The sequence below is a fragment of the Prosopis cineraria genome, unplaced genomic scaffold (assembly GCF_029017545.1).
Source record: "Prosopis cineraria cultivar Desert tree isolate PC_DT_omini unplaced genomic scaffold, ASM2901754v1 PC746, whole genome shotgun sequence".
NCBI classification, from domain to species: Eukaryota; Viridiplantae; Streptophyta; class Magnoliopsida; order Fabales; family Fabaceae; genus Prosopis; species Prosopis cineraria.
The window spans coordinates 2,191-28,191 of record NW_026556071.1 but is presented as its reverse complement, the minus strand read 5'-3'; the positions used below and the strand labels follow the sequence as shown (position 1 = coordinate 28,191).

The 26,001-nt window shown below is 36.1% G+C and overlaps 1 protein-coding gene and 2 pseudogenes across 1 annotated transcript; 2 read left to right on the top strand and 1 right to left on the bottom strand.

The window, feature by feature from the left end:
* The first annotated feature begins 11,790 nt into the window (after window positions 1-11,790).
* LOC129298224 (type I inositol polyphosphate 5-phosphatase 8-like) lies at window positions 11,791-17,090 on the top strand. Its single transcript, XM_054936610.1, has 11 exons — window positions 11,791-12,007; window positions 13,000-13,049; window positions 13,158-13,242; window positions 13,344-13,421; window positions 13,789-13,873; window positions 13,977-14,081; window positions 14,489-14,993; window positions 15,076-15,272; window positions 15,378-15,486; window positions 15,574-15,722; window positions 16,231-17,090. The coding sequence occupies exons 2-11, from the start codon at window positions 13,020-13,022 to the stop codon at window positions 16,454-16,456; spliced, it is 1,569 nt and encodes a 522-aa protein (XP_054792585.1). The 5' UTR covers window positions 11,791-12,007; window positions 13,000-13,019; the 3' UTR covers window positions 16,457-17,090.
* A 172-nt stretch (window positions 17,091-17,262) lies between these two features.
* LOC129298226 (uncharacterized) lies at window positions 17,263-22,579 on the top strand (annotated as a pseudogene).
* A 241-nt stretch (window positions 22,580-22,820) lies between these two features.
* Window positions 22,821-25,356, bottom strand: LOC129298225 (WAT1-related protein At2g37460-like; annotated as a pseudogene).
* Window positions 25,357-26,001: the final 645 nt, after the last annotated feature.

Here is a 26,001-nt window from a genome sequence, read left to right as displayed (position 1 = left end):
ATATATTTCTATATTAATTCGAGGATTCGTTTTTATAAATTGATTCTACTTGTTATATTTAGTGTGTGTGTGTGTGTTTGTCTGAATTAATGGCCAACTATTGGAGCGTGAAAGCCCCGCGTGTCTAATTTATTTGAAAAGTTATCGCACTTTTTACGTTGTTAACCATTGAAGCGAATTGATTATTAATTGATCAATATAATTAAAACTATAATTTCCCATTCTGTTAATTAATGTCTCTATTAGTTTCGGCCTTTAATTTAAACAGGCAGTATTGTGTTATAAAAACCTCACTTAAATTACATTTCCCCACTGTGACTCGAGAGATGACTTTGGAGTGGTATGGAGCTTAAGGAGTAAACTTCTGCATTTGGCAACAAGGGAGGCCTGTTTATATTGCAGTTGAATGCAATTGATTATAAAAAAATTAATTATTATAATTGATTATATTATAACATAAAATTAATTTTAACAAAATTAAAAATATTTAGATTATTTAGTCAAATCAATTATAGATGTGCAATTACATAAAAGACAATGCTTTTTAAAATGTAAATATAAAGTTATATATATTATTATTAAATAATCCAAACATACAATAATAATAAATAAATTATATATAATAATAATTCATTTAATATTTATATAATTATTTAACATACATACATGATTTTAATTATAAAAAATTATATAATAATTATAATAAGAATTTTTTAATGCATGTGACACAATATCTATTGAAATTCATCCTCGCAAACAGAATAGATAATACTATAGCTTATTGAAACTTGCTGGACAGCTGGAAAATATGTCTGGTAGCTAAAATTTTTTTGATAAGCAGTAAATGAACACTGTAAAATCGATTAGGATAAGGTACTTCCTTTATCTTATAGACTATATATTATAGAAAAAGGGAGGTGTTTTGATATTTTTTTTTTTACTAAAACCATATTTTCGTTCATGTAATTGATTATGAACTCATGTCTAAACAGGCACGAAGTCCCCGAACATTAAAAGAAGTTAGTAAAAATGTACATGGTATAGCAAATTAAATTAATTACTGAGCCTAGAAGATGCGATACTTTTCTTTGTATTTTATTTTATTTTTTCAAAACAAAAGAAGACATAAATGATTTTTTACCGTGATTAAATATATTAGCAAAAATTCACTACTAGTGCAAACATATAAAAGCTTAAAATTGAGGACAGGGAACACAGGTAGATGTCTATGGTGCAAAATGTGGAAAGCTCCAATTTTTCAGGGAAATAAATCATTTCTTTGGCTTTGTGTGAGAGAGAGACTCATGACCAACTTTTCTCGAGTTGCTTGTGGCCTTCAAGTCAATGGTTCATGTTTGATATGTCCTCAAGAAAATAAATATAATTTTCATGTACTGAGAGATTGCTCCCTTGCCATGGGTTGTTGGAATAGAATAATTCCTCCTGAGTTGAATAGTTTTTTTTGGATGTGTAATAATTTAACAGAATGGATAGGTTGGAATCTCTCTCAAAAATTGATAGTTAATGGTTTTTGATGGGATATTTGGTTTGCTATGCTCTTTAGACAAATATGGATAAGCAGAAACATGACAATGTTTCAGGGTAAGGCTATCGAGGTGCAGACTACACTTGTTGAAGTGCATGTTATGATATAATGGTCAAATTCAAAATGGTTGCTTGAAGATCAAAATATGAGTAAGAGTAGGTGGAAAGCACTTGAGATGGGGATTATAAAGTTTAATATTGGCGGAGCCTGTGGTGGTGATAGTAGTTTCTCAAGTTGTGGTGGAATTGCCTGTGATCACATTAGAAGCATGTTGGAAGGGTTCCTTTATCATATTAGGTAGGGAGGCAGTCTATACGCAGAATTTTAAGAAATGCTTTAGGCGCTTAAGAGAGCTTGGGATTTGAATTGGAGGAAGGTTGAAATTGAGACAAATTGTATAAAGGTTGTGGAAGTGCTTAATGATGAAGTGTTGGATCATCATCCTGATCGTGGCCTCACTGATGAGATCAAAAGCATGCTGAATAGAGATTGAAATGTGAATATTGTCTAGTGTAGCAAATATGCGAATGTGGTTGTAACTATACTTGCCACGGAAGCTGTCAAGCAAGTGCAAGGCATCATTTTCTTCTTGAATTCTCTAGATTATATTACTAAGTCTTTGATTTCTAACTTAAGGGTCTAGGACCTTGTGTTGTTTTTTTTTTGGTCATCGAAAAAAATATATTAGCAAAAACAAATTTAAGGAGGCATCCAGGGGTGCATGGCATCCAGGGGTGCTTGCCTTTCATGTTTTTCACTTCCTTTGTATTTAGTTAAAATTTTCCTTATTAAAAATGGTAACACAACTTCTAGCTATAGATGCCCCATATTTTATAAAATTTGAAATTTTGCCCCCTCATACATAACACTCTAAAGCCGTCCCTGCATATTAACATGGGCATACACGGGATTAGGTATGAGCACTTGCTTAACACGAGATTTGTTGAAAAGCTCATCAAAAACAACAAAGCTTCACTACAAAAGCTTCAAAATGATTACTGGAAAAGCAAAAGCTCCCTGAACTTCAATTCTAATATATTGAAAAAGAGAAAAGATATCTATGGAGTGAGGATGAGGAAGATCTAAGTATGAATAATCGAAATATTTTTAAACACAATGGTTGTCATGATTAGGACGCTTAATCCCTAATCATACCAGTACTTACCTAATAATTGGTAAAGCTTTTGATTGCTATATGCAACACTCTTCATCTAACCCTTCATATATAAATAAACTCCCTTCGCGTGCTAACATTGATTAATTCATGGACCTACAATAAAGACGGTCGTTGAAATTGTACCGTGTTATCTTCTTATGTATGCCAACCCTAACCAAATTAATCCACCATCATGGGTCGCAAGTAAGAGGTGACGATGATGACACAATTAATGCTGTGTCATGCGTTTTTAGTTTAATTTTTTACAAAAACTTATCTTCCCACAACTCGAAATTAAATATCTGCGTGCCAAGTTAGGAAGTAGTCCCAATCTAAATCCACTATATATTTATGCAGTAGCTATTTGTTCATATATTACTCTGTCTCTCCCATTGAATGGAATAAAAATATTGTAAGATGAATGCACTATGGACGATGGAGATGGTGAATAATTATCTGTCGAAAGGAAAAATAGTACCTGCTAATCTTATCATTCTGGAAAAATAAAATGGTTCTTAATTAATGTGCGTGCGTGCGTGACAGAGACTTCACCATGGACGATAATCATTATGAGTGGGGACATGTGAGGGAGAAAGTAAATTATTGCGATCATATATATGCACACAAGAAGCATTGTCATCTCTTTTTCAAGTTCATCAATTATTAGCTTGCTAGCCAGTATAAATGATATGAGAGTAAATGTAGTTTTTATTGCACGCTCAGACTGCTTCGTGACATGATCGTACAATTAATATTGTTCGTACGCACCAATAAAGGCCAATGCTTCCTCATAACGTAGTACGAGTCTCACCTAAATGGCGCAAATACACACGCATATGGTTAAAACCTTATATTCTCATTTTCATATACATCTTAGGTGATTGATTTCAAGACAGGTGAATATTTTATATATTATTCATTTGATAACAAACTCTTATTATTATCAACACATTATAATCTATTTATCTTGCTTGAACAAATTAAAATATATTAAATATATAAAATTAAGTAGTTAAATTTTCTCTTGCATGTGTATTGATGCATGTCCAACTCCAATATTTCCAAATTTTTAGTTATACTATCTTTGGTCTTATTTATAAGTTATTTTTAGTATATTTTATTAGAATTAAAAAAAATCTTAAAACTCATTAACTCTATCTTAAAATTTAATAAATTTTTACCTTTATCACTAATAAATATTTTTAAATCTCATTACTAGTATTTTATAAAGGCAAAAATGTAATGACTAACATTAAAAATTAGCAAATGTCCTATAAATAGAATCGGGGGAGTGTATATAACTATATATGTGTGTGTGTGTACTTCTTCTAATTTTATTTATAAGTTATTTTTAGTATGTTTTATCGAAATTAAAGAAAATTTAAATTTCATTAACTTTGTCTTAAAATTTAATAATTTTTCATCTATACACCTAATAAATATTCTTAAATCTCATTATTAATATATTTAATGAGAAAAAAATGTGAAGAGGAACATTGAGAATTGGCAAATGCCTTATAAATAAAATTAAATTTTTTCTTCTCTCTCTACCTTATAAATAAGACTAGAGGAGTATATTCCAAATTGCCTATCCAGATGGGTGCGAGTCCTTCAAAAGGAGAGAATTAATAAAATAACGATGCCATTTCAGTAGATCATTCAAATTAATTAACACTTATCATGCAGATGAATTGTCTTTGGAAAAATGTCCTCTCGCTTCTCAAAAGTCAGCGATTATCCAATTCTTTCAACTACTTTCACATAATTTAACAATGTCATTTTTAATGTATTAACCAGTTTTTTTAGCTTATATTATAATACCAGCAGATTAACTAATAAGTTCTTTTACTGCATCATGGCACGTTAAGCTGAAGGAGTAGCGACACGAAGGGTCATATAAGCAAAGTCTTCAAGAGACAAAAACGTCAAAAATCCTATCGTAACATAGGATAACGATGGAAGAGAACTAACTAGCTAGCCTCGATACTGCATGAATCATTACCTTCCAGCTCCACAAGAGACAATTCATCACTTGCGTCACTCTCTGCTTCAAAACTCTTGGACAGTTCATATTTTAACAGTGCCTGCAAACGTGTCTTGAAATTCCAAGTGCTTAGATTCGGTTTATTATAATTTGAATATTATAGATAAGTAGTGCCAATTTGTCTCCTTTGCTCCCGGCTTGGTAGATATTAAGAAATTTGAAGAAAGTTATCTACATCGGCCATGATCTTTGAGCACAATCAATTAATTTTATCTACTTTTGGGTTCTTTAGCCATCAAAAGCGAAAATTTATAACAAATGCGACCGTCTAAAAAGTTGCAAGAGAAAATGTAATTAAGGCAAATCCGCTTACGTATCTCCCCAGGTAAAGCCTTTCTAATTGACTGGAATGTATATTTTTGTACCACGTTGCGTTTGATCCGTGAGGCACAAAGGATTATTTATTTGGTTAGATAATGGCAACATTTAAAAATGCATGTGAAAATAGAAGGCACGGTCAAAGAAAATCTGGTACGGTGAGAAATTGGATTAGAGCGATGACTTCAATTTCCAATAAGGAAGGTTATATACTTATATATTGGCGATGCGTTCCGATCCCTTTCATTGTCAAGAACAACGAGGTGCATTCTGATATCACATGCAAATCTACCTTAGGATTTTGGCTATAATTAATTATAGATTAAATTAGAGCGAGGCTTGTCCGTTTACATGTTAAAAGAGATAAACTATTATTTTGGTTTCAAAATGTGTCATTTAAGTTTATGTACATAGTTTCAGAAAATTACTGGAGTAAATTTTGATGTTATTTATCTAGAACATCCTTAATTTATAAAGAAAAGAGAGCAGGCTTAAGATGGTCGGATTCATGATTAATTATTATTAAAGGATAAATTTGTATAAAAATAATTAATACTTCTTGAAATTTTAAGGTGACAATTGTTTGAAAAAAGATCTAAAGGGACATTTTCCCCTAAAACGGAGGTTATGTAATTTTCACAGTTCATGAATAATACAATTTCCTATAATTTTTATATATAGACATATATTGATATGCAATCCAACATTGAGAAAATGTTTGTATATGGCTGTACAGTTTATGAATTAAGGTCGTCGTATTTGCATTACAAGTTATAATAAAATCATATTTACGTGTTACTTTATTTATATAATATATAATTGCAGTTACACGTTCATTTTATTTAATTAATTAAAACTAATGTTTATGATGAAAATTAATTACTATATAAATGGCATTATATTATACATATCATTTTTTTATGTTTTTTTAATATAAGGTATTATTTGAGCTAAATATAAAACATCACTTGCCAAAATATTTGAGTAGATTATAAAGCTATATGGGCTTAGTGACTGAAGAGAGAGGCCCAATTGACAATCTAAATAAAAGGGTCAGCCCCGATCTTAATGGAAAGTTATGGCCAGATAAGCATGTCGAAATCCTGCGAGTTACAAACCCACTCTGTGGACCATTGATGCATTAAGACATGATCTCAAATTATCTCGAATTTCACGAGAACAGTATCATTGTACCCAAATATCTTGGCGAAACGGGCTAGTTACTAAAAATGAAAAATAATGATTAAAACCGTGCCATGAGTTTCGTAGAATTGCTGATTATTCATAAGAACATTTCAAATTTTAAAGAAGAAACTATCATCACTCTATCACTATAAATAGAGCACCAAATTACAAGAGAGGACACGGACGACACTTAAAGACTCACACTTTGCACCTATAATTCTCAAGTTTAACAGTTAGTTTTTATTTTTATTGCAGACTTATAACCATTTGTATTTTGTAACGTTTTAGTAGTAATCAAACACTTTTCTATCAAGTCTTACATATCTTTTATATTTGGATAAACTGAGTAAATGAGCTTGAAAATCCTATGTTATAAATTGAGATTTAGCGTTTTTGGTATATCTGATAATTTATTGTTTCTGACGAATAGGTACGTATATGTTTATGCCTCAATATGTGCCAATAAAAAATAAATATCATGAATAATTCCCTCATAATTGGTGAAGTTGAGTTTATTTGACTTAATTTGTTTTCAGTTTCCATTTAATATAAAGATTCAATTCTCGCTGGTTCCACTTACCCGCTTTTATACTGCTCCCTTTTAAACATGGTTATAAAATACAACGTACGAACCCCTTACTCCAAATGGATACTAATAATTCAACAAAAATAAAGTTCTGATCCTGTTTTTTATGTTTAAAATATATCATTACAGATATATGAAATTGAAGTAGTAAAGTAATCATAATAATTGAGCTGTGCCAAATCGCAATGGAAAAGGAAAATTGAAGCCATATTCAAGTCATTAAACTTGTCCGTAAGATTTGAAGTACAATGGATTCTACCTATCTAGTAGCCGCCCCGGCCTATGCTCTATGTATAACCTGGAAAGCACGAATTTAGCGAACTTTTTTACTCGCTTTGTAGTGTGAATTTCGATTAGTTTAATGAATATTTTAGCCTGTAACCTGGTGGCTTTTCGTCGGGGGTAGGTTACAGGCATGATCTTTTGGATCTTCTAAGCTACTGAGAGCTCGAAAGGCAAAGCTTTGTTGTAGGGTTGACAGATTGTTCCTAAGCATTGGTCCACTTCTTTTACTATATTCCAAGCCTGAAAATATAAAACAATATATTATCTTTCAAATATCCCAGGCTTATCTTAGATTGTTCAACTAATTGGTCGCATGATTGAAGCACTTACTAGCACTAGCTATCACTCCTCAGTGATATATAGGCGCCTTTGTAATGGATATGATTGGGACACTGTTAGTGCTGTTGATCCATGTCTCTTCTTTGCAATGTCGTATTTTCTAATTTCGAATGTGCTATGACTTTGACCATACTTGGCAACCAAATCAGGACTTGGCACGTGTGATGAATCCAACACTACCTCTACTGGCGATTAATCTTGACAATAATGGATACGTATTTGTTTTTTCAAAAGCAGAAAAAAAAAGAAAAATTGAAAAGCACGTAAGCAATATACACATGTTCGTATGCCAGAGAATTGGAATTAGCTTTGTTGGTATTTGACGAGTCAGGAGCTGCGAGAAAGGCATTCCTCATCCACTATATTATTAACAATTTTATTTGTTTATGTTGATATTTGCTTGTTCTAGATACTTTTAAGAGATGCTTTTGAAAAGCTACGGAATAAATTATATATATATATATATATATATATATAATTATATGCCCCGTTAATGCGTGTTGATGTCCCTCGCTGTGATACATATATTGTTGACCTCAATATACTCCGTCTATAATCTGAAGACTCATCAAGAGAGGCATGACTTGTCCTCCCACGATGAAAAGTAGTAGGTTTTGGTTTGGCGGGTTCGCTTCTGCTATTCCTTTTAATTTATTTTGAGGTGGTTCTTTTATTTGTTATTATTAACTATGTTAATATTATATATCACTTATCTTGTTTTCTTATGATTCTTAGTTTGCATGTTATACTCTTAATTAGGTCCCGGCGTCTAGGTGTTAGCGTCTCAGCTCTTTAGCTTGTAAATTTTTTAAATATCAAGATCGTTAATCTATGTCCTCAAATAGAAAAGAAGAAGAAAATGCACAAAATATTGTTGAGTAATGGTAACCAGATGCACGACAAGTATAACTCTTAACGGTATCCATTGTTTAAAATATTCAAGTGCAAGTGAACTTGTTTAATTAAAGAAAATTTTGCATAAGATAAAATTTGGGTTAATACTTATATAAATAATAAAATAAAAGACTTACAAGCCCGTCTTTTTAAATTTTGAATTAAGATAGGGAAAAATAATTGGTTGGTTACTAGTTATAAATTGTTTAAAACTCAATCTCTCAAGTATAATTTATTATAATTTTTAATTTACTTAAAACTTAGTCCCTAATCTTTGCATTGTTTTTATTTTTGTCCTTGTCATCCATGACTCATCATTGATGATTCACCTTGCATGGCAGAAAAACTATGAATTAGCTTCCACATCAGATCATGAATCAGCAGCAGGTGGCAAAAAACATGCCAAAAAGAAATAAAAGAAGGATAAATAGAAGAGGAAATCGAACAGAAGGAGAAGGAGAAGGAGAAGATAACAAAATTGTAGAAGGAAATCGAGTGGGTTCAGTATTCTCCCAAAGAAAAAAAAATCGAGATAGTGACTCGTGTCTTCAAAGTTCATTGCTAGCTTTTCCCTGGCTCGGGCTGTCTCCATCGACCGATGGCCTCTCACGGTATGATGGAGGCATCCTTTGTCGCTGAAGTTCTGGATGTTATTTGCTTTCGCTACTGCCTATTTGGTGAATGTTACCAGCGTTTCTGCTTGAGCACCCAGTCCGGCTAGCCATGAAGATTCATGGACTGCTGCGAAATGGGTCGCTTCACATTTCAGGAACAACGAAGGGCCTTGGAAGGATGTTCTGCGGTCGACGATTCACTCAGTCGCACTGTTTCCTTCATCAAAGAGAACTAGACATCAAATTTATCTGCTTATTCACAGATTTTATAATTAGCTCGTTTGGATTTTAATATTTGAATGTAATACAAACAAAAAAGACATAGGGAAAGAATGGTCGACGATTTACTCAGCAGCACTGGTCCTTGTGGCCACTGCTACGTGGGATGAGTTATGGTGAAGTTTAAATGATAAAAAGATTGGGATTAAGTTTTAAGCAAATCAAAAGTATAAGGATTAAGTGTGTACAAGTCATATTTAAGAGACTGATGAGTTTCAAATGAGTTAAAATTATAATAATTAAAAAGTTAATGTTCCCATTAAGATATAATGTTTTCTACTTAGGGCAAAAAAAACCTCATATGTTCGTTGAATAGAACAGGGAAAAAAGATGCGTGGGCTAAAAATGGGAAGACTGGTTGTTGGTTTGGTTGGTGTTATGATGGTGGAGAAATGTGAATTATAAGAAGGAACAAGTTGTCGAGCTATAAGAAGCAGGTAGAGAGGGTGGAGAATGGAGGTGTGCGTAATTAGAATTATTGAGATATTAAAGAAGAGGGAACGCACAGGTGTCGCGAGTTTCAGATCTGCCGTGCGTCCGTCCAATAGTAATCGTAGTGTTCTCCATTCTCGTACACATGGCCTCCTACTTCTTCCTCAGACCCAACCCTCGTCCTTAATTAATTATTCGACTCTCTTATCAATATCCCCACGTTCCTTCTTCACCCAAGTTCCTCACGTTATTTGACTTACTTCGATCGTCTTAGGAGTTCAACTCATTTACCCACCTTCCTCTACCTTTTATCCTCGTTATTTTTTTATTTCTATTCATCTGTGGATATTATTTTTATCTATGAAATTGGTTTTTTCAATCTGATTATTAATTTTACTTTTATGTCAATCATACTGACCATTTTACACACGACGCGAGATTGCATGCACAGCGAAGGTTAATTCACAGCAACGTCCACAGCTGTGGCCATTATAATGCCGCATTCTCGTCGCTCTCAACGCGTTCGTTACCTTTTGCATCGAGTTATTTCCTTCCGTATATGTTAGTCGTTGTCTGTCTCGCTGGCTCATCGTGTTTATAATTTATTTCCGTTAATTATTGTTATGATGCTATCACGATTAAAGGATCGGTTCTGCGCATTTATTTTCATTCTGTACGTACATTCTATGTATGTTCTCTTTTTCAAAAATGTCTGTTGTCTGAAGATACATACTCTGATTAATGCTGTAGAAAACTTTATTTTGTTTTATTTATCAGATAAATGAACACTTCCTATGCTTGTCATTATTTTTATGGATAAAGAGAAAAATGGCTCACACATGATTATTAGTACTCCCTTCATTCAAAAATTATAGTAAGACATTTTTTCATTGAATGTTGAAAAATATGAAATATTTTTAGTTTTTTAATACATAATTGATAATTTTTTTTCTCTCACAAAAATGCATTTAATAAATAAATGACTCAACCTATCACCTTGCATTTGCTTTTAAGTGAGACTCCTTGTTAAATTAGGGTAGATATGAAAAGATAATGTTAGTTTTAAAATAATTAACTACTTATTAGTAACTCAATGAAATTGTAAATGAACAAGACAAAATTTCAATATAACAATTAATAATTATTTTGAATTAGACATTCATATCAATTGATGTTTGGTTAATAAAACGGTATCTAAAATGGACTTCTTAGTTTTCACAAACCTTCCCTGAATTTCAGATGGGCGTTTATAAAATAAAACGGATCTCAAACTCAGAGCTGCTTTTGGCATCTGGTGAACCGATATATGAAAATTTAGTCCCCATATTACCCCTTTAATTTAATTATATTCCCCTTTTAGTTTTCTCCCACCCCCACGCCACAAGTCGTCCAGCAGCGAAGAAATACGGATGTCAAGGAATCAAATGGACAGAGACTCCAGGTCTTCAGACTGACCAATTTTTTTTATTTGATATATTAATTTTTATTTAAAATTCTATCAACATAACATGAATTTATGCATTGTTTGACATATTAAGATTTTATAATATTCAAGCATTTCTATTCAGCAGATCGCAAGGCATATTATTTATATTTTTTAACCTATCAAATTTTACTAGCATCGAACACATGCACTTTCTAGTGATTATGAGCTCATTGATTAATATTAAAAAATAAATAATTTTTAGATGGACCCTAATTTATCCTGCGCTGCGGATGTTTCGCTTTGCAATGCTGTAGTTGTCGAACGAAGTAATCTACGGTTTATTAAATCAGCATGAAAAATGACAAGTAGCAATTTAAAATAAGTTTGGCTAATAGCAATCCACATTCCACAGGTACGTAGCTGGATTGAGTGTTGCTTTATTCGTTAAATGCTGAGCCAATTTTGCCACGGTTCTTGGTTTCTTGCTTTCCACAGTCTCGAAATTACAAAATACCCACTCCGAGAATAATGCGTTTATGGAAACTCTGGACTTCAAATTTCAAGGTTTTCTTAACATTTTCTTCTTTTTCTTTTTTCTTTTTAAATAATCTTTCTTCCTCAAGTCTCCATCTCCTCCCACCTTACCCACAATATAAATTTGATAACCAAGTGACCCTTTTTGCTTTTCCGAGGAACGCCACGCTTCCAAGTCCAAACCACCTCTTTCTCTTCACCTTCTCCAATCAAGTAATGCAAAACTAAGCTATTGGACTGGATCACCCATCCCTCCTTCCTCCTTCTCGACCAGAAAACCATAAAAAAGCATGAAACCTGGGATTCCATTCTAAAGATTCAATTCTGATCATCATTCTCTGCAAAACTCAAAACTCAGTCTTCATTCTTGTAAGTGCCTTCTCCTCCACATCCACTTACTTCTTAATTTGCTTGATCTATCATATTTTTCAATTTCCTGTGGCTGACTATTGCCCCTTCATTATTTACCCATCGTTTTCCTTCTTCAAACTCTCCGGCATCTCCCTCTGAATAGCAATGCCGTTGACCCACGGTACCAGAATGTTTCTTTGCTGTTTTGTTCGGTATTCCTGCCTTGCTTATTCATCAAGCCCTGCTTTGTCTGTCATGTTTTTTTTCCTATTCTTCCCGTGTCGTCGAATCTCTCGGATTAACGGTTTTTGTTTTATTTTCAATACTCGCAAGACAGTGAACCATATTTGAGGAATCTGATTCTGTGTCCAGTTAGATTGATTTGTTTTCATTAATTTGTGCAAACTCGCTTCTTTTTGTGTCTGGCCTTCCTCAAACCAGTTAACCTGCATATTCTTGTTTTGTTTGATGCTGTTTCTCTGAAAAACAGAATAGTCAGAAAAGGCACACCTTTAGAAAAGATGTGATGGAGATCTCCCATTCACTTTGAGATGATTACGAAGCATGAACACAAATAAAGAATCCCAAATCTTTTTACTTGTTTAACTCTTCATCCCTCCACTCTGTCATCCCCTCTGTAAAGCACCATATACTTGAGTTTCCAAACAACTATTCTTGGAAGAAAAGGATGAACCTGGCCTTTTCTCTAGTTCTCTCTCTTCTATATTATATCCTCAACGTTTCCTTTCTCTTTATTTTTTCTTCCGCCTACGTTCTGGACTCAGAAGCTGTCTCCATTTCCCCTACAATTGGGCCTTTTATATTGCCATTGAAAACTGCTCAGCACTATTCAAACCATTTCTAACAATAACTTGTCATGCCCCAAAAGAATTTTTTAATTTTCGTGGAGACTTTCTGCAGTTGATATTAAAATTAATTATTCGAATCGCCTTCGCTTGAAATGGCATTTTCTAATCGGCGATTGTTGTTTGTTATGGTTTCGTCTTTAGTGATCGGAAGGACATCAACAATGAGAACAGAGCCGAGAAAAATATCCAAGGTATACACCCCATAATATATTACTCGTCGGAGTATTATCATTTCAGCGATCTGGGCTCTCTCTCTGATGACGATATTTTGTTCATTTTCCGTTTGCGTTCCATTTCAGTCTTCTTGGACGAAATTATTGGAGAGAAAGTGGCTGAATCGAAGAAATGGAGCTCCCAAGTTTCGCCCAGATTTCTCTGCGTTAGGTAGTTACAGTTTGGCTTCTGATTTTGTAATTGTATTTTCTCTCTTGGGATTATTGAGGTTAGAACTTGAAAGTTGTTGGTGCTGCTGGTGGTGGCCGTAGGAACCAAGAGCGAGAGAAGGAAAAGCTGCTCAGACCAAGATTGCTACGACGTCGTCAGGAACGGTTTCTCTTTCTCAGGTGATTTACCGACCAACACTTCGTTACGTTTACATATTTCAAGTCTGAGCGTGATGGGTTGGATGGACGGCCTGGCTGATATGATAAGATATGGAACACAAGTTGGTGACTTTAGGGGGAGGGCTGGGTGAGTCCATGCCTGAAAATGAAATTCCCGCGGTCCCCAAGGGGCTTGCCACGTGGACGGTCATTTTCCGGTGATCTCTGTTTTTAGTTCCAGCAATCAGCAACCCACACGAGAGTCTTCAGGGTGTAGGTTTAGCTACACTAAGATATTCTTGCCTTTATTTTTTTTCTGAAAAAGTTTCCTGGTTTATTCTTTTTTTTCCCACCATTGTTGTATTGATTTGAGGTTTTATTTTGATAGAGAGATTGCTGGTGGGATCTCCCTACGGACCGAGACCTTCCACGTATAAGGAGGCAACAGCTGTCGAGGATACTCTTAACCTCAAGTAAACATTGAGCATCCCTTCGAAATCGGATAGTTAAGAATATATAGAACTATTCAAGAAGACTGTTAATGTTGACTTATAGGAAAAATGGAAATCCATGTAGGGTGTTCGTGGGGACATGGAACCTCGGAGGGAAGTCACCGAACGACAACCTCAGCTTAACGGAATGGCTCAAGTCTCCTTCACCAGCAGACATCTTCGTTATTGGGTATATCTCAGTTCTCAAGACTCCAAGCTATCGCTTTCACTTTCAACTTCAATTGATAGTGTGTTATTGAATGACTGAGACCCACTCAGAGAGCATTGTCTTACCCTCTTATTTACTTCCTTTTATTTTTATCTTCTCCGTTAAGAAGAGAGGAGTAGTACACTGTACATTCACTGCCGTTAACCGCACTGTGGCACTGTCACACACAACATCAACGTGCCCTAGCTTATATGATCCCCCGAATAGGGCCTAGTTCCATGTATGAAGATTTATGTGCTGTTGTATAACATGCGTGCTAGTCATTAAACGATAAAAAAAAAAAGAGTCCAATTTGATGAATAAAATTATGTAGTTTTCTTCCTCCGGCTGGGTTCTGTAGTGGTTACAAGGTAATGTCTGTTTTACAGGTTCCAAGAAATCGTGCCTCTGAATGCAGGGAACGTGCTTGGCCCAGAGGACAGTGGCCCCGCGGCCAAATGGCTTTCCCTGATTCGTCAAGCCTTGGACACTGAGAGGTTTGACCAAGACCTCCATCACGAGAATTCTCGCCCTCATTCTCGGAATTGCAACGACAAGGGCGCCGATCAACTAGGAAGAACGAAGCCGAGGTTCAGTTTCTCGGACTTTCTTTCTTCAGAGGACGAGCTGGGCGCTGAAGAATTTGCTGAATTGTCTCGTGACAAATCAAATGCCAGTTGTGGCGGTGAAACTGAAAACTCTCCTTCGCCTTCTACGAGTGGCAGACATTGTAGCAGTAGCCCACATCTTAAACGACGCTATTGCCTAGCAGCAAGCAAACAAATGGTCGGTATCTTCCTGTGCGTGTGGGTTCGTTCCGACCTCTACGGACACCTTTCCAATTTGAAGGTGTCCTGCGTCGGTAGGGGCATCATGGGCTATCTTGGGAATAAGGTTAATTATTTGGACCAATGTTGTCTCCTACTTGTCTAGAGCTGCAGTGTGATTAATCACACTTAACTTTCCTTAATTACAGGGCTCTATATCAATTAGCATGACATTGTACCACACATCCTTCTGTTTCGTATGCACCCACTTAACTTCGGGAGAGAGAGACGGCGATGAGGTGCGAAGAAACTTCGATGTCTCCGAAATTTTGAAGAGAACTAAATTTTCCCACCCTTCGAATTATAGGGATCTTCGACTCCCTCCTGAGACCATCTTGCAACACGAGTAAGTCCTTCTTTCTTTCTTTTTGTTATTCATACATTGGAACAGTCTGTTGATCATGGTTATAATTTCTGATTGGCCCTTTCCTTTCATTTTTGGCATGTGCAGCAATATTGTTTGGCTTGGGGATTTGAATTATCGGTTAGCTTCTGGTTATGACTATACATGTGAGCTATTGGAGAAGAGCGATTGGCTGGCACTTTTAGAGAAGGATCAGGTAACTAGCTGAGTATTGTTACTCAGCCCTTTCGTGGAATAACATATTTTAGTTCTTCTCTGATGTTGGATTGGCTTTGATTGGCAGCTAAGGATAGAGCAGAGAGCTGGTCGTGTATTTGAAGGGTGGAATGAAGGAACGATATCTTTCGCTCCTACTTACAAATACCTGGCCAATTCAGATCGCTATGTCGTCCATACTTCCAAATCCAAGGAAAAACGTCGCACTCCTGCTTGGTAAGATTACATCACTCCTTCATCATAATAAGTCTATTCTTTTACCTTTTTCTTTTTGCTGGCCACTGTATTATATCCATAGTTCATACTGTATTACTGTTTCTCTTGCGTGGTTCTGTCTTCTAAATGATTGCTTATTTAATTTATCGCAAGTTGCCAGGGGGCCTGAACCGTGCCAGTAGAAGCAAGCGTCTTGATTAATATTGTGGTCGTGATTTTGAAAATAGAGCAATTTGCATTTGTTTAAAAAGTGATGATTGATATAATTTGTCTGCCTGTGTTTAATTCCCAATTAGTCAACCACAAGCGTGATCATCAATAAACAAAGTACCGTGTCAATGTTATCATTAGCAACGATTCCTCGTATTATCCAATGTGGTTTAAGACGGTGCATCGCCTGCCAGCTTGAAGATTAAAAACCCGAAGCCCCTCATTGTTTTCAATAAAAAATCACGTGCAATGCAACCCCCATATCTCAAAAAAAAAAACAATTTTTTTTTTATTTCAGGTGCGATAGAATCCTATGGAAAGGAGAAGGCCTGAAGCAGATGTGGTACGTGCGAGGAGAGTCAAAATTCTCAGACCACAGGCCAGTGTATTCACTCTTCTCAGTTAAAGTGGACTTAACGAGCAAGAAGATAATTCCCTGTGCTGCTTCAGCCTTGTCATCGACTTGCCCAGCCAAGGTTCAAGTAGAGGAACAGCTCATGTTGCTAACACGGGCAAATAGTTGAATAGGTGTGCGGAGGAGCCCTGGTTCTGACTTGATTGATGACACCTGACAAGGTTATATATAACACTAAGCTTGGCAAGGCCAAGGGTTTCAGCGATGGGCATGGGTGTGTTCCTCAGTTTTACTTGGAACATGCGAGCCTCGGCGTGACAACTTTGTAGCATCCCACCAATGAAAATTTTCACAAGTGAGTAATAGCAACATTTTGTACATAGTCTAGAGATTTGAGGTGACAATGATTAGAAGGTGTTGGGAGCAGCGAAGGAGTAACTCAGAAGCAAGACAGGAAGACAGGACAGTGAAGAATCGGAGAAAGAGGCGCCTGCTTCTGCGGGCATTTCTTGTCATGCGTGTTCTTTTTTTTTTATAAATATTTTCTTTTCTTAAATAATATTGGGTATGGATATTATATAGTATTATGCAAAAGCTTGGCTGTTGTAAAAGCTGATTAGATTTTAGGATTTAGCTCAGCTTTTGCTTCGAGGAATGATGATTTCCATTCTTTCTGATTCAAGGCTGAAAGAAATAGGCAAGGGTATATAAAAACTGATGACATATTGAGGCATTTTGTCTGGTTTGTGTCTTTGTGATCATCATTCAAATTTCAACGCACGAAATTTTTCTTCTGTGACGAATCTGAGGCGAGCAAGCTTAACATTTGTGATTGTTTATTTGGTTCGAGTATGTCGGTCTCAATATAAACAATCGGCGTTTGATCAAATGAGATAAGCGAATCGCCAACTAATCTCAACTCTAGTTGTTGTCCTTTCATTTTCAGATGATAAATATGACGATAATAATTCGAAGATGAACAAGATGGACCCTAATTTACGCTGCGCTGTGGATGTTTCGCGTTGCAATGCTGTAGTTGTCGAACGAAGTAATCGACGGTTTATTAAATCAGCATAAAAAATGACAAGTAGCAATTTAAAATAAGTTTGGCTAATAGCAATCCACATTCCACAGGTAGGCAGTTGGATTGCGTGTTGCTTTATTCGTTAAATGCTGAGCCAATTTTGTTCTTTCCCCAACAGAAAGTATTTCATTTAAAGATAATAAATTTTATGGTTGGTAAAAAAAGATAATAAATTTTATGAACATTCATGTATTCACATGTTTCAACTCTTATTTTTTCACCCTCTGCGTAGACTTTCTGATTGTGTTTTTTTCCCCCAAATAAATTTAATCCGTTCAATCCTATTTATATATTTTTGAAAGAGAGATTTTGAGCTCTTTTTTTATAAGACATTATGATGATTATTTATTATAATTTTTTTCACCTCTATTTATTGTTCATGTAAGAAGGCAGGACATTTTTTAAAAGTTATTTAATACAGCCAAAATAGTTTTTTTAAAATTAAAAAAATTTAATTTTTTTAAAAGTTCTCCGATCCAGTATATAAGTCACTTTTTAAAAGTATAATTGGTCCATTTTATAAATCATTTATTAATAAAATTATTTTATTTTAAATTAAAATTTTTAAATTATTTTTAAAAAATAAAAGAGAAAAAAATAAAAAAATAATATGATATAATTAATTTTTTTTATTTAAAAATTATGTTTAAAATTTTATTTATTTTTATTATATTAGTATTGATAAAATTGATAAGAATGATTTGTAGGAAGCATTAGTTAAAGGCAGGACACATGGAGCTGGTAAGACCGTTACCCGCCCTTCTCCACCAATGATGTTTTACCACGTGGACGGCATGAGCATGGTTTCGTAGCATGGAAGCTGGTTAGATGAAGCAGCCGCACATGGTGATCACGCCCTGATTCCCACCTCAACCGTTACCGCCCGGCGTTAAGTATTTCATCGTACCACGTGTACGGTTCCGATGGCGCCTCCCTCCATGCCATCGTGCGCTCCACCATCTTCTCACTTTCCCCTCGTCGACATATTCCTCCCCATCTGACCTCCCCGAACTTGCTAGATCTCGCCGCTAACCGCGTCCGTGCTTTTTCCGGCGCTTTTTCTGGTCATTCTCCGATGGCCATATTGTTGGGTGTGTTTACGCGTTGATCGTGTGGCTGTGAGGGTATGTATCTAGAGATCCTTCGTTTCTTGTCCTTGGTGGCCTAGCTAGGGTTTCCAACTTCAATGACTGCCGCTGCTGCTCATTGTTTCCTAGCAAATGAGGGGTGACAAATAAAATAGGCATCCAAGGGCCATTGCAATGTTGTTGTTTTTTTGCCTCTTCATTCAAAGCAAAAACATGTCAGTTCCACTGTGGGTTGTGATTTCCTTTTGCCTGACCTGACTGAAAATATTTGATTCCACATATATGAAATTTTATATTTCACACTTTGATTGCTTTGAGGGGGAAAAAAACAGCACATGCAACTATATAAAGTTTTTGCCTTTTAGTTCACTTCAAAGTAACATTTTTTTTTTTTTTGGGTCCGCTCATCGGCAGGCAAGTTGTTGAGTTGAAGGGGAGGGGACATTGGTTCTCAGTGACTTAAACTGCTGCTTGCAACTCAGTGAGAAGTTCGTTGATGACAAGCTTGTTAAAGAGAGACTTATATATCAAGAGTTGTCTCATTAGCAATAAACTTGCGGAGGAGAAGGGAGATGGTATGTTTACGGAACTTGTGATTTCAAGTTAACGTTTGAAATGCATCTATTTTAAGGTCTGAAATTTGAGATGTTCAAATTTTCTGTTGCATATTTTTTGGTCCAGTCCACTTTCAGCTACAATCGGAATTTTTGTGAGAGGAAAATGTAACAAGGATAATATACTTACCATAGGCATACTTATGTAAATGCATTTTTCGTTATTCAAGAGCACGAGGGACACAGTAGGGTACGGAAAATCTGTGATGGAGATTTAGATTTGCCTGGGACAACGTGTGGTTCATCTTAATTTTTAGTTGTAATTCACTGGTGATGGTTTATTTAAAACATCTCTATCCATAGCCGTTGTTAACGTATTTTTTTTTCACACACAGAGAGAGATGTCAAGAGTTCTCAGTATTCCTTTTTAATTCATGTTAAGGTAAAGGAGAAATTACAAAGTATTGCAGTGGTTAAGAAATTTTCAAAAAGTCTTCCTTGCAAGAATTAACAGTATTCCCGTTATTCAAAAAAAAAAACAAAAGAAAAGAAAAGAATTAACAGTACACCCCCTTTTTAGAGAAGAGAGATCTCTGTAGATATAGTATCAGGTGCTGAACTGTGTTTAAAAATCTTTATAGCGCTCTCTGAATTAGCTGAGGTAAAGTAAAAAGTAGAATCAGAGAGAAGCGATTTTTGAGAACAAGTATCTTACTCGAGGTGTTTTTTGGATTTGTTGTAAGGAGGAGAGATGGGATCCTCAATTTGTCTGTTATTATATGAAGTTGTATAAAGTTGCAGTAGAGGATTAATACCTAACGACGACCTCTTGAACTAGTAGCTGAGGTATTAATGTTTTCTAATTCAAGGATATCCCTTAAACAGTTTCCATAATTAGGCATATACACTAAGAGTTTCTGATCCTACTTAGATTAGTTCACCGTGGTTCCATCCCAAATCTCCAGACAGGTTTTGGGCTCAGATTTATTATCATTGTAAAATTTTATATTAAGGGTCATTGCTATCATTAATGATGAGGTTTCATGCAATACTTGTTCTTCTCCATGGTTTTAACTCCACTGGACCACTTTTATTGTATGGTTATTATGATATGCATTTATATGCTTTTTTTTTTTTTCAAGTGTGCATATATCATTCACAATTTTCCTCTTCGAAATTATTTGGTGAATGTGTCTCTCTAATAATGACTTTTCTTTTGGCAGTCTTTTCATAATCAGGAATCTTGGATGGCAAAAACTGCTGGGAGTCTAAATGATGGTGACATGACTTATAACAATTCTTCTAGAGTGGGGTCCAAGCGTTTTCATCAGTGGTTCATGGATAACCCTGAAGTGGATCTGTTTCCACGAAAGAAACAAGCAGTAGAAGTTTCAAGCAATAATTTGTTATCAGGAATGTATAGCTCCAATAACCATTCTGTGGAAATTCCTCAAGTTTGCACTCATTCAGTGGTCATTTTTTCGAACAATTATACGACCCAGATGCTTCAGCTAGGGCTTTGAGTTGTGAAAACAGGAATATTTCCCCTCTTAGTGCAGATAAATTGACTGTAGGACAAAAGGATAACATGGATCACTTTGGAAGCTATTCCTCATTTATGACCCATGCAATTGACGATCAAGGATCAGGTCTAAACTACGGTGGAATTAAAAAGGTTAAAATTAGTGAGGTGAAGGATTCTGAGAATGTCATGTCAGTTCCTCCAGTTCATACCTATGATATGAGATTCAACAACCCTTTGTCAAATCCCCATGTGCACAGGGGGGTGATTATCCTACATCAACAAGTCTCACTTGCAACAAAGGGGATGAGAATATTGTGTCCGTGGATGATGATTATGGCAGGGCATACAACAATTTGATTTCAATATGTCAATCGCATAGCAAGGGAGACGATGGCTTATCTGTAGGTCAAACCTACAAAGAGCCTTCTAATTCGATATCAATGGGCCAGGCATTCAGCAAGGAGGATAGTAATATGTCTATTTCTCAAGCTTATGACAAGGCAGAGGATAATTCTATTTCAAGGCATAACATATTTAATAAGGGGGAGGATGGCACCATTTCAGTGAATCATGCATACCACCAGGATAGAAATAACAAGTTATCAATTGCTTATTCTTATAACAATGGAGAAAGCACAATTATATCCTTTGGTGGCTGTGATGATGATGATGGTCATGTTAGTATAACTCCCTCTGGCAGACTCATATCCAACTATGAACTGATGATGGGTCAACCACCTACACAGAGATTGGAAGCTGTGAATGAGAAAGAGTTGGTTCTTTCTAATTCTGGCTCATTTCTTAGTGCCTCCCTGACATCTGTTTCTGGAACTGGAAATGTTTCCCAGACAAAAGAGGAATCAAAAATGTCTAAGAAATTTCCTTCAAATAACTTCCCTTCTAATGTCAGAAGTTTGCTGTCCACTGGTATGCTGGATGGAGTCCCTGTGAAGTATATGGCCTGGTCACGGGAGGTAAATTTTAGTACTCATGAGTTCATCTTTCACAATAGCTTATCTATGATTCATTTCGGGTTCTTCCTATGCTTGTTAAAAGGAACTTCGTGGTATCATAAAAGGGTCTGGGTATTTATGCAGCTGCCAGTCATGTAATTATTCCAAGGTAAGCTTGTTAACTAAACATCATAGAGGGGCAACCCTCTTTGAGCCAAATTTCCACCTCACACCTATCTTATGTTTCCCCAGGTTATTAATGCATATGAGTTTGAGCGTCATGCTGGTCGTAAGACCAAGCACCCCAATAATCACATTTACTTTGAAAATGGGAAAACTATATATGGGGTTGTTCAGGAGCTCAGGAGCACTCCACAAAATATGCTGTTTGATGTGATTCAGACAATAACTGGTTCACCAATCAATCAGAAATCCTTCCGCATTTGGAAAGGTGTAATTTCTCTGTTACTTATTGTAGTGATGCTGATTGAGTTTTAATCTGATCTTTATCATTTTTGGTTGTGTGAAATGACTCATCTTTATCTTCTTACTCCTCACTTGGATCTTTCTTTCTCATCTGCAGAATCCTTTTTAGCTGCAACACGGGAACTACAACGCATATATGGAAAAGATGAAATGAAGCAATTGTCATAAAGGTGCGCCATTTGACCTGCGAGGTAGGAGGATCATTATTTCGTGCATAGGAGTAATCATTTGGATATATTTTTGTTAACTGATTATCAAAGCCTAACCCCAACTGTTTGAATCTCCGTTTTGAGGACAAGCTATCTTTGGTGATATACATGAAAGCATATTTATCTTTGATTGATGTATCATTGATATTGAGTTGGTAAATTTTATGAAGAGAAGCTGACTCAATATCTTTTTGTCTTACTGGTGGAGCAACAGATTCACTAAATGCTTGCACTCTTGTATCAAACGGAGTTTGTTGTATTTTTCTCAAAGTTCTTACATTCTGTCTGTCATTATATAGATAGTTCTTTTTGGAAGTGGTGTTCTCGACTTAAGTAAGCAGCATTCTTGATCTAAACCCCATTTATTATCTGATAGATGTAAGTTTGTGAGTTTCTTGGTGCTGGATAAACCTTGTTAACATTTTCTCATTTTTCTGATGCTTAAAGGAATGAAGAAAATAATAGGAAAATTTGCATTAGTAAATTGTATGGTGCCAACTGAATGTTTAATGATGATCAAGGAGTCCCTTATCTCACAAGTCCAACCTGCTTTTGAAATTTCATGCTGCTATTAAGAAATAATTGACATCCAATTCCTGCATCTTTGTATAGTGTAATATTCAAAGAGGAGACATTTTCTTTGCCATTTATCTTCCTGCATTATTATTGTAACTTGTTACATTATAAACCTCTGAAGGATTAAATAATTGGACGTCCACATACTGTTATTGTGTCATAAGCATTTGGAGGGGACATTGTGGCTTAATGCTCTGGGATAGTTGAAATTGAGATAGTTATTGCTATGCTTTCTTCATACTTGTTCATCTTGAGCTATGATGCCTTGCCCACAATTAGTGATAATAACAACCTCGTTATTGGAATTGTCCTTTCTGATACTGCTTTCATCTGTAATTAGCCTAGTTGGTGATATTGGTGTTGATGGATCATAATCATTGCTTTTACCCCACACCACAAGGTACAGGCCCAAAACAATGACAACTGCACCTATCACCCTGTAAAATTGATTAAATTTCTTTAGGTTATATATTTTTCTTGCTAAGCATGTGATTAGCTTGGCATATGATTTTCATAATTACCTTCCAAGGTACATTTGCTCAAACAGAATGAATGAGCCCATGACAGCTACAATTACCATGCACAGGGGACTAAACGCTGTCACAAAGACAGGACCTCTTGCTTTCATTACTACTCCTTGGATATAGTAAGTCAGTCCTGAGCAGACGATGCCCTGCATGCATGCATGCATTTATATTCTGAGAGTAGAGTCATGAAATTTCGTTATACGTTTTCCTACAATTCTACTTGTACTTTCTCAAAATATTATGGCTGTAAAGCCTAAGCTTTCTTACTATTTAACACAGCTATGTAGCCATGAAACTTAGGAGAGGAAGACATAAGGTGGAAATATCCAGGTGGCTCCAAGGTAGGGCAGCTAAATTATTTGGATGCCAGTATTAGTTTTGCCAGTTGACTTATATTTTCTTACATGTCAGTACAGAGATGGTTTTGATGCCTTTCCAGAAAGGAACTTCCTTTTCACTATGTAGGAAATTTTCCCTCCCCTTTTTTGACAAAAACATAATGGAGAGGAATTTTCCCTCCCCTCCAAATTGGGGGGATTTGGAGGGATTCCTCCCCCTCCCCCTCCTCCTGTTAAAGTCCCTCCCCTCCCTTCAATCAAACATAGCCTTTGGGTGCGAGGTGACAAGAAATTTGACAGTCAACACAGGTGGTTATGATGTCTACCCGAATAGGAATTTTCTTTAGGCTATGGGGTGGAGTGTGTGAAACTTTGAATGTAATGAACACATGGTGATGTGTTTCTCTTGTATTCTCATAAGTCTAGTTATGAGGCCTTACACTGTAGACAGCAGCCAGCAATTTCGTATCCCAATGCAGAGACCAAACTGAAGGATTTCTTCTTTCCATAATCAGGGCCACTGTGGCGCCTTCAACTGTTCCCAACAAGCATATCCATGCAGTGAGAGAGAGTTCGGCAGGGTAGGTTTCAAGGGTAATGACCTACAGAGAAACAGAATGGTCTGAGGAATCAAAACTATTATTTGGAATACTTTTACATAAATTCTGGAGATTAACTCACTTGGAGGATCATGAAACAAGACCAACTAAAGCAACCCATGTGATCATCACGGATCCTTTAATATGTTGAAGATATGGCCCGCCACTTTGCTGGTCGTGGATATTGGTACCAGGTGCCCCAAAAATTTCAAGCACCGGGCCTTTCAACAATGTCATGAGCATGGCTCCAGTAGCTGTTGCTACAGTCCCTGCCACCTTTGCATGGCTGCGTATGCTTCTTAATTTTATCTTCTCAAGCCTGGCAAGTAGAGAAATCATTGGGAAAATAGCATGAATCATTTAGGCGTAGATGTATACCTGATTGAATTTGCCAAATCTGAAAGATACTCCTGACAGAGAGGTGACAGTGAGAACGTGTTTAGTTACCTTAAAATCCAAGCCATCAGGAAGGTAATGGCGGGAACCATGTTGCTCATTGCTGAGGCAAAAGTTGCTGTTGTGTACTTCATTCCCAAAAATATAAATTCTGGTCAATCACAGGCCTGCCAATAACAAAATTAGACTACTGTTTTGTCACTGTTTTCCGTGCAATGGAGAATGTGTTTAGCTATGCAGGTAATTACTCTAGAATGCTTAGCGCCACAATCTTCGTGAAGATTGGAATTGTCATCTTAGGCCTGACTTCCCTGTTAAGACAACGAAGCATATCACCACTTTAATCTCGTTCCCACACGCCCACCCACACACTCACACACACAGACAGAGAGAGAGAGGAGAGGAGAGAGAGAGAGAGAGACTTGTCCAGAATGACTGCAAAAGGGGTCATGATGGCAAAGGCAATAGCATGTCGGTAGACAACAAAATACGTAGTTGCTCATCCCCTTGTTCAGTGCAGCCTTAGATAGAACATCCATACCTGCAAATCCAAACTGCAAGAACAGTACGGCCATGAATGGCTTCACTCTTTCAAACTCACGTTTTCCCAGGAGCCTCATCGTGTATGTCCCTGTGCTCTCTAACTTTAAAATGTTTCTCTAGTCCCAAGAATGAAGTAGCATGCCTTGGTAGGCTCATGTTATATAGGCTGCAAACGCATATACCATATACTATCCATCATTGCCTAAGGGTTTTTTTCCCCCCAGCATGTGCACCCCGTATCTTAAACTTAACCCATTTCAACCAAAGAATTTATTGGGGCCCAGACTAATCCGAATCAGTTGAGTAAAACTCTTTTGGATGGCAAGCTATACCACCAAAGTATTTACTTCGATGACAATTCCAAGCTTGAACTCAAGACTGTTAGTCAAGATGGTACAGTTCCTTTACCGAATGAATTAAGCATTAGAAAGTAGAAACTTCATTGTTTTACTAAATCAAACGGTGTGTGAAAAGTAGTTGCCAAAGTATCCATCTTGAGAATTATTTAAAAGGCCATGTCTACTGTCAATTATTACCTTCTTTTGTATAGTAGAATGCTACTCATGGTGGAGTAGCTTTTGTCATATCGGTGTCTTGGATTCTTTTGTGGCTTGTTTCCATGGTTTTGAGCATCACAAGAGATTTTCTACGGAGGCATTTTGGTTGCTCATTGAATGAGGAGAAGCATCGAGATGATGCTTGCAAGGAGGAGTGATTGTTAATGATTGAGCGCGACTACGTGATAGCCCCAAATTGCACATAAAATCTGTGTCGTAATTATTTCTGCGTTCTCCCTATATTACTTTTCTCGTCTGACAAGTTAAAAGCAGAAGATA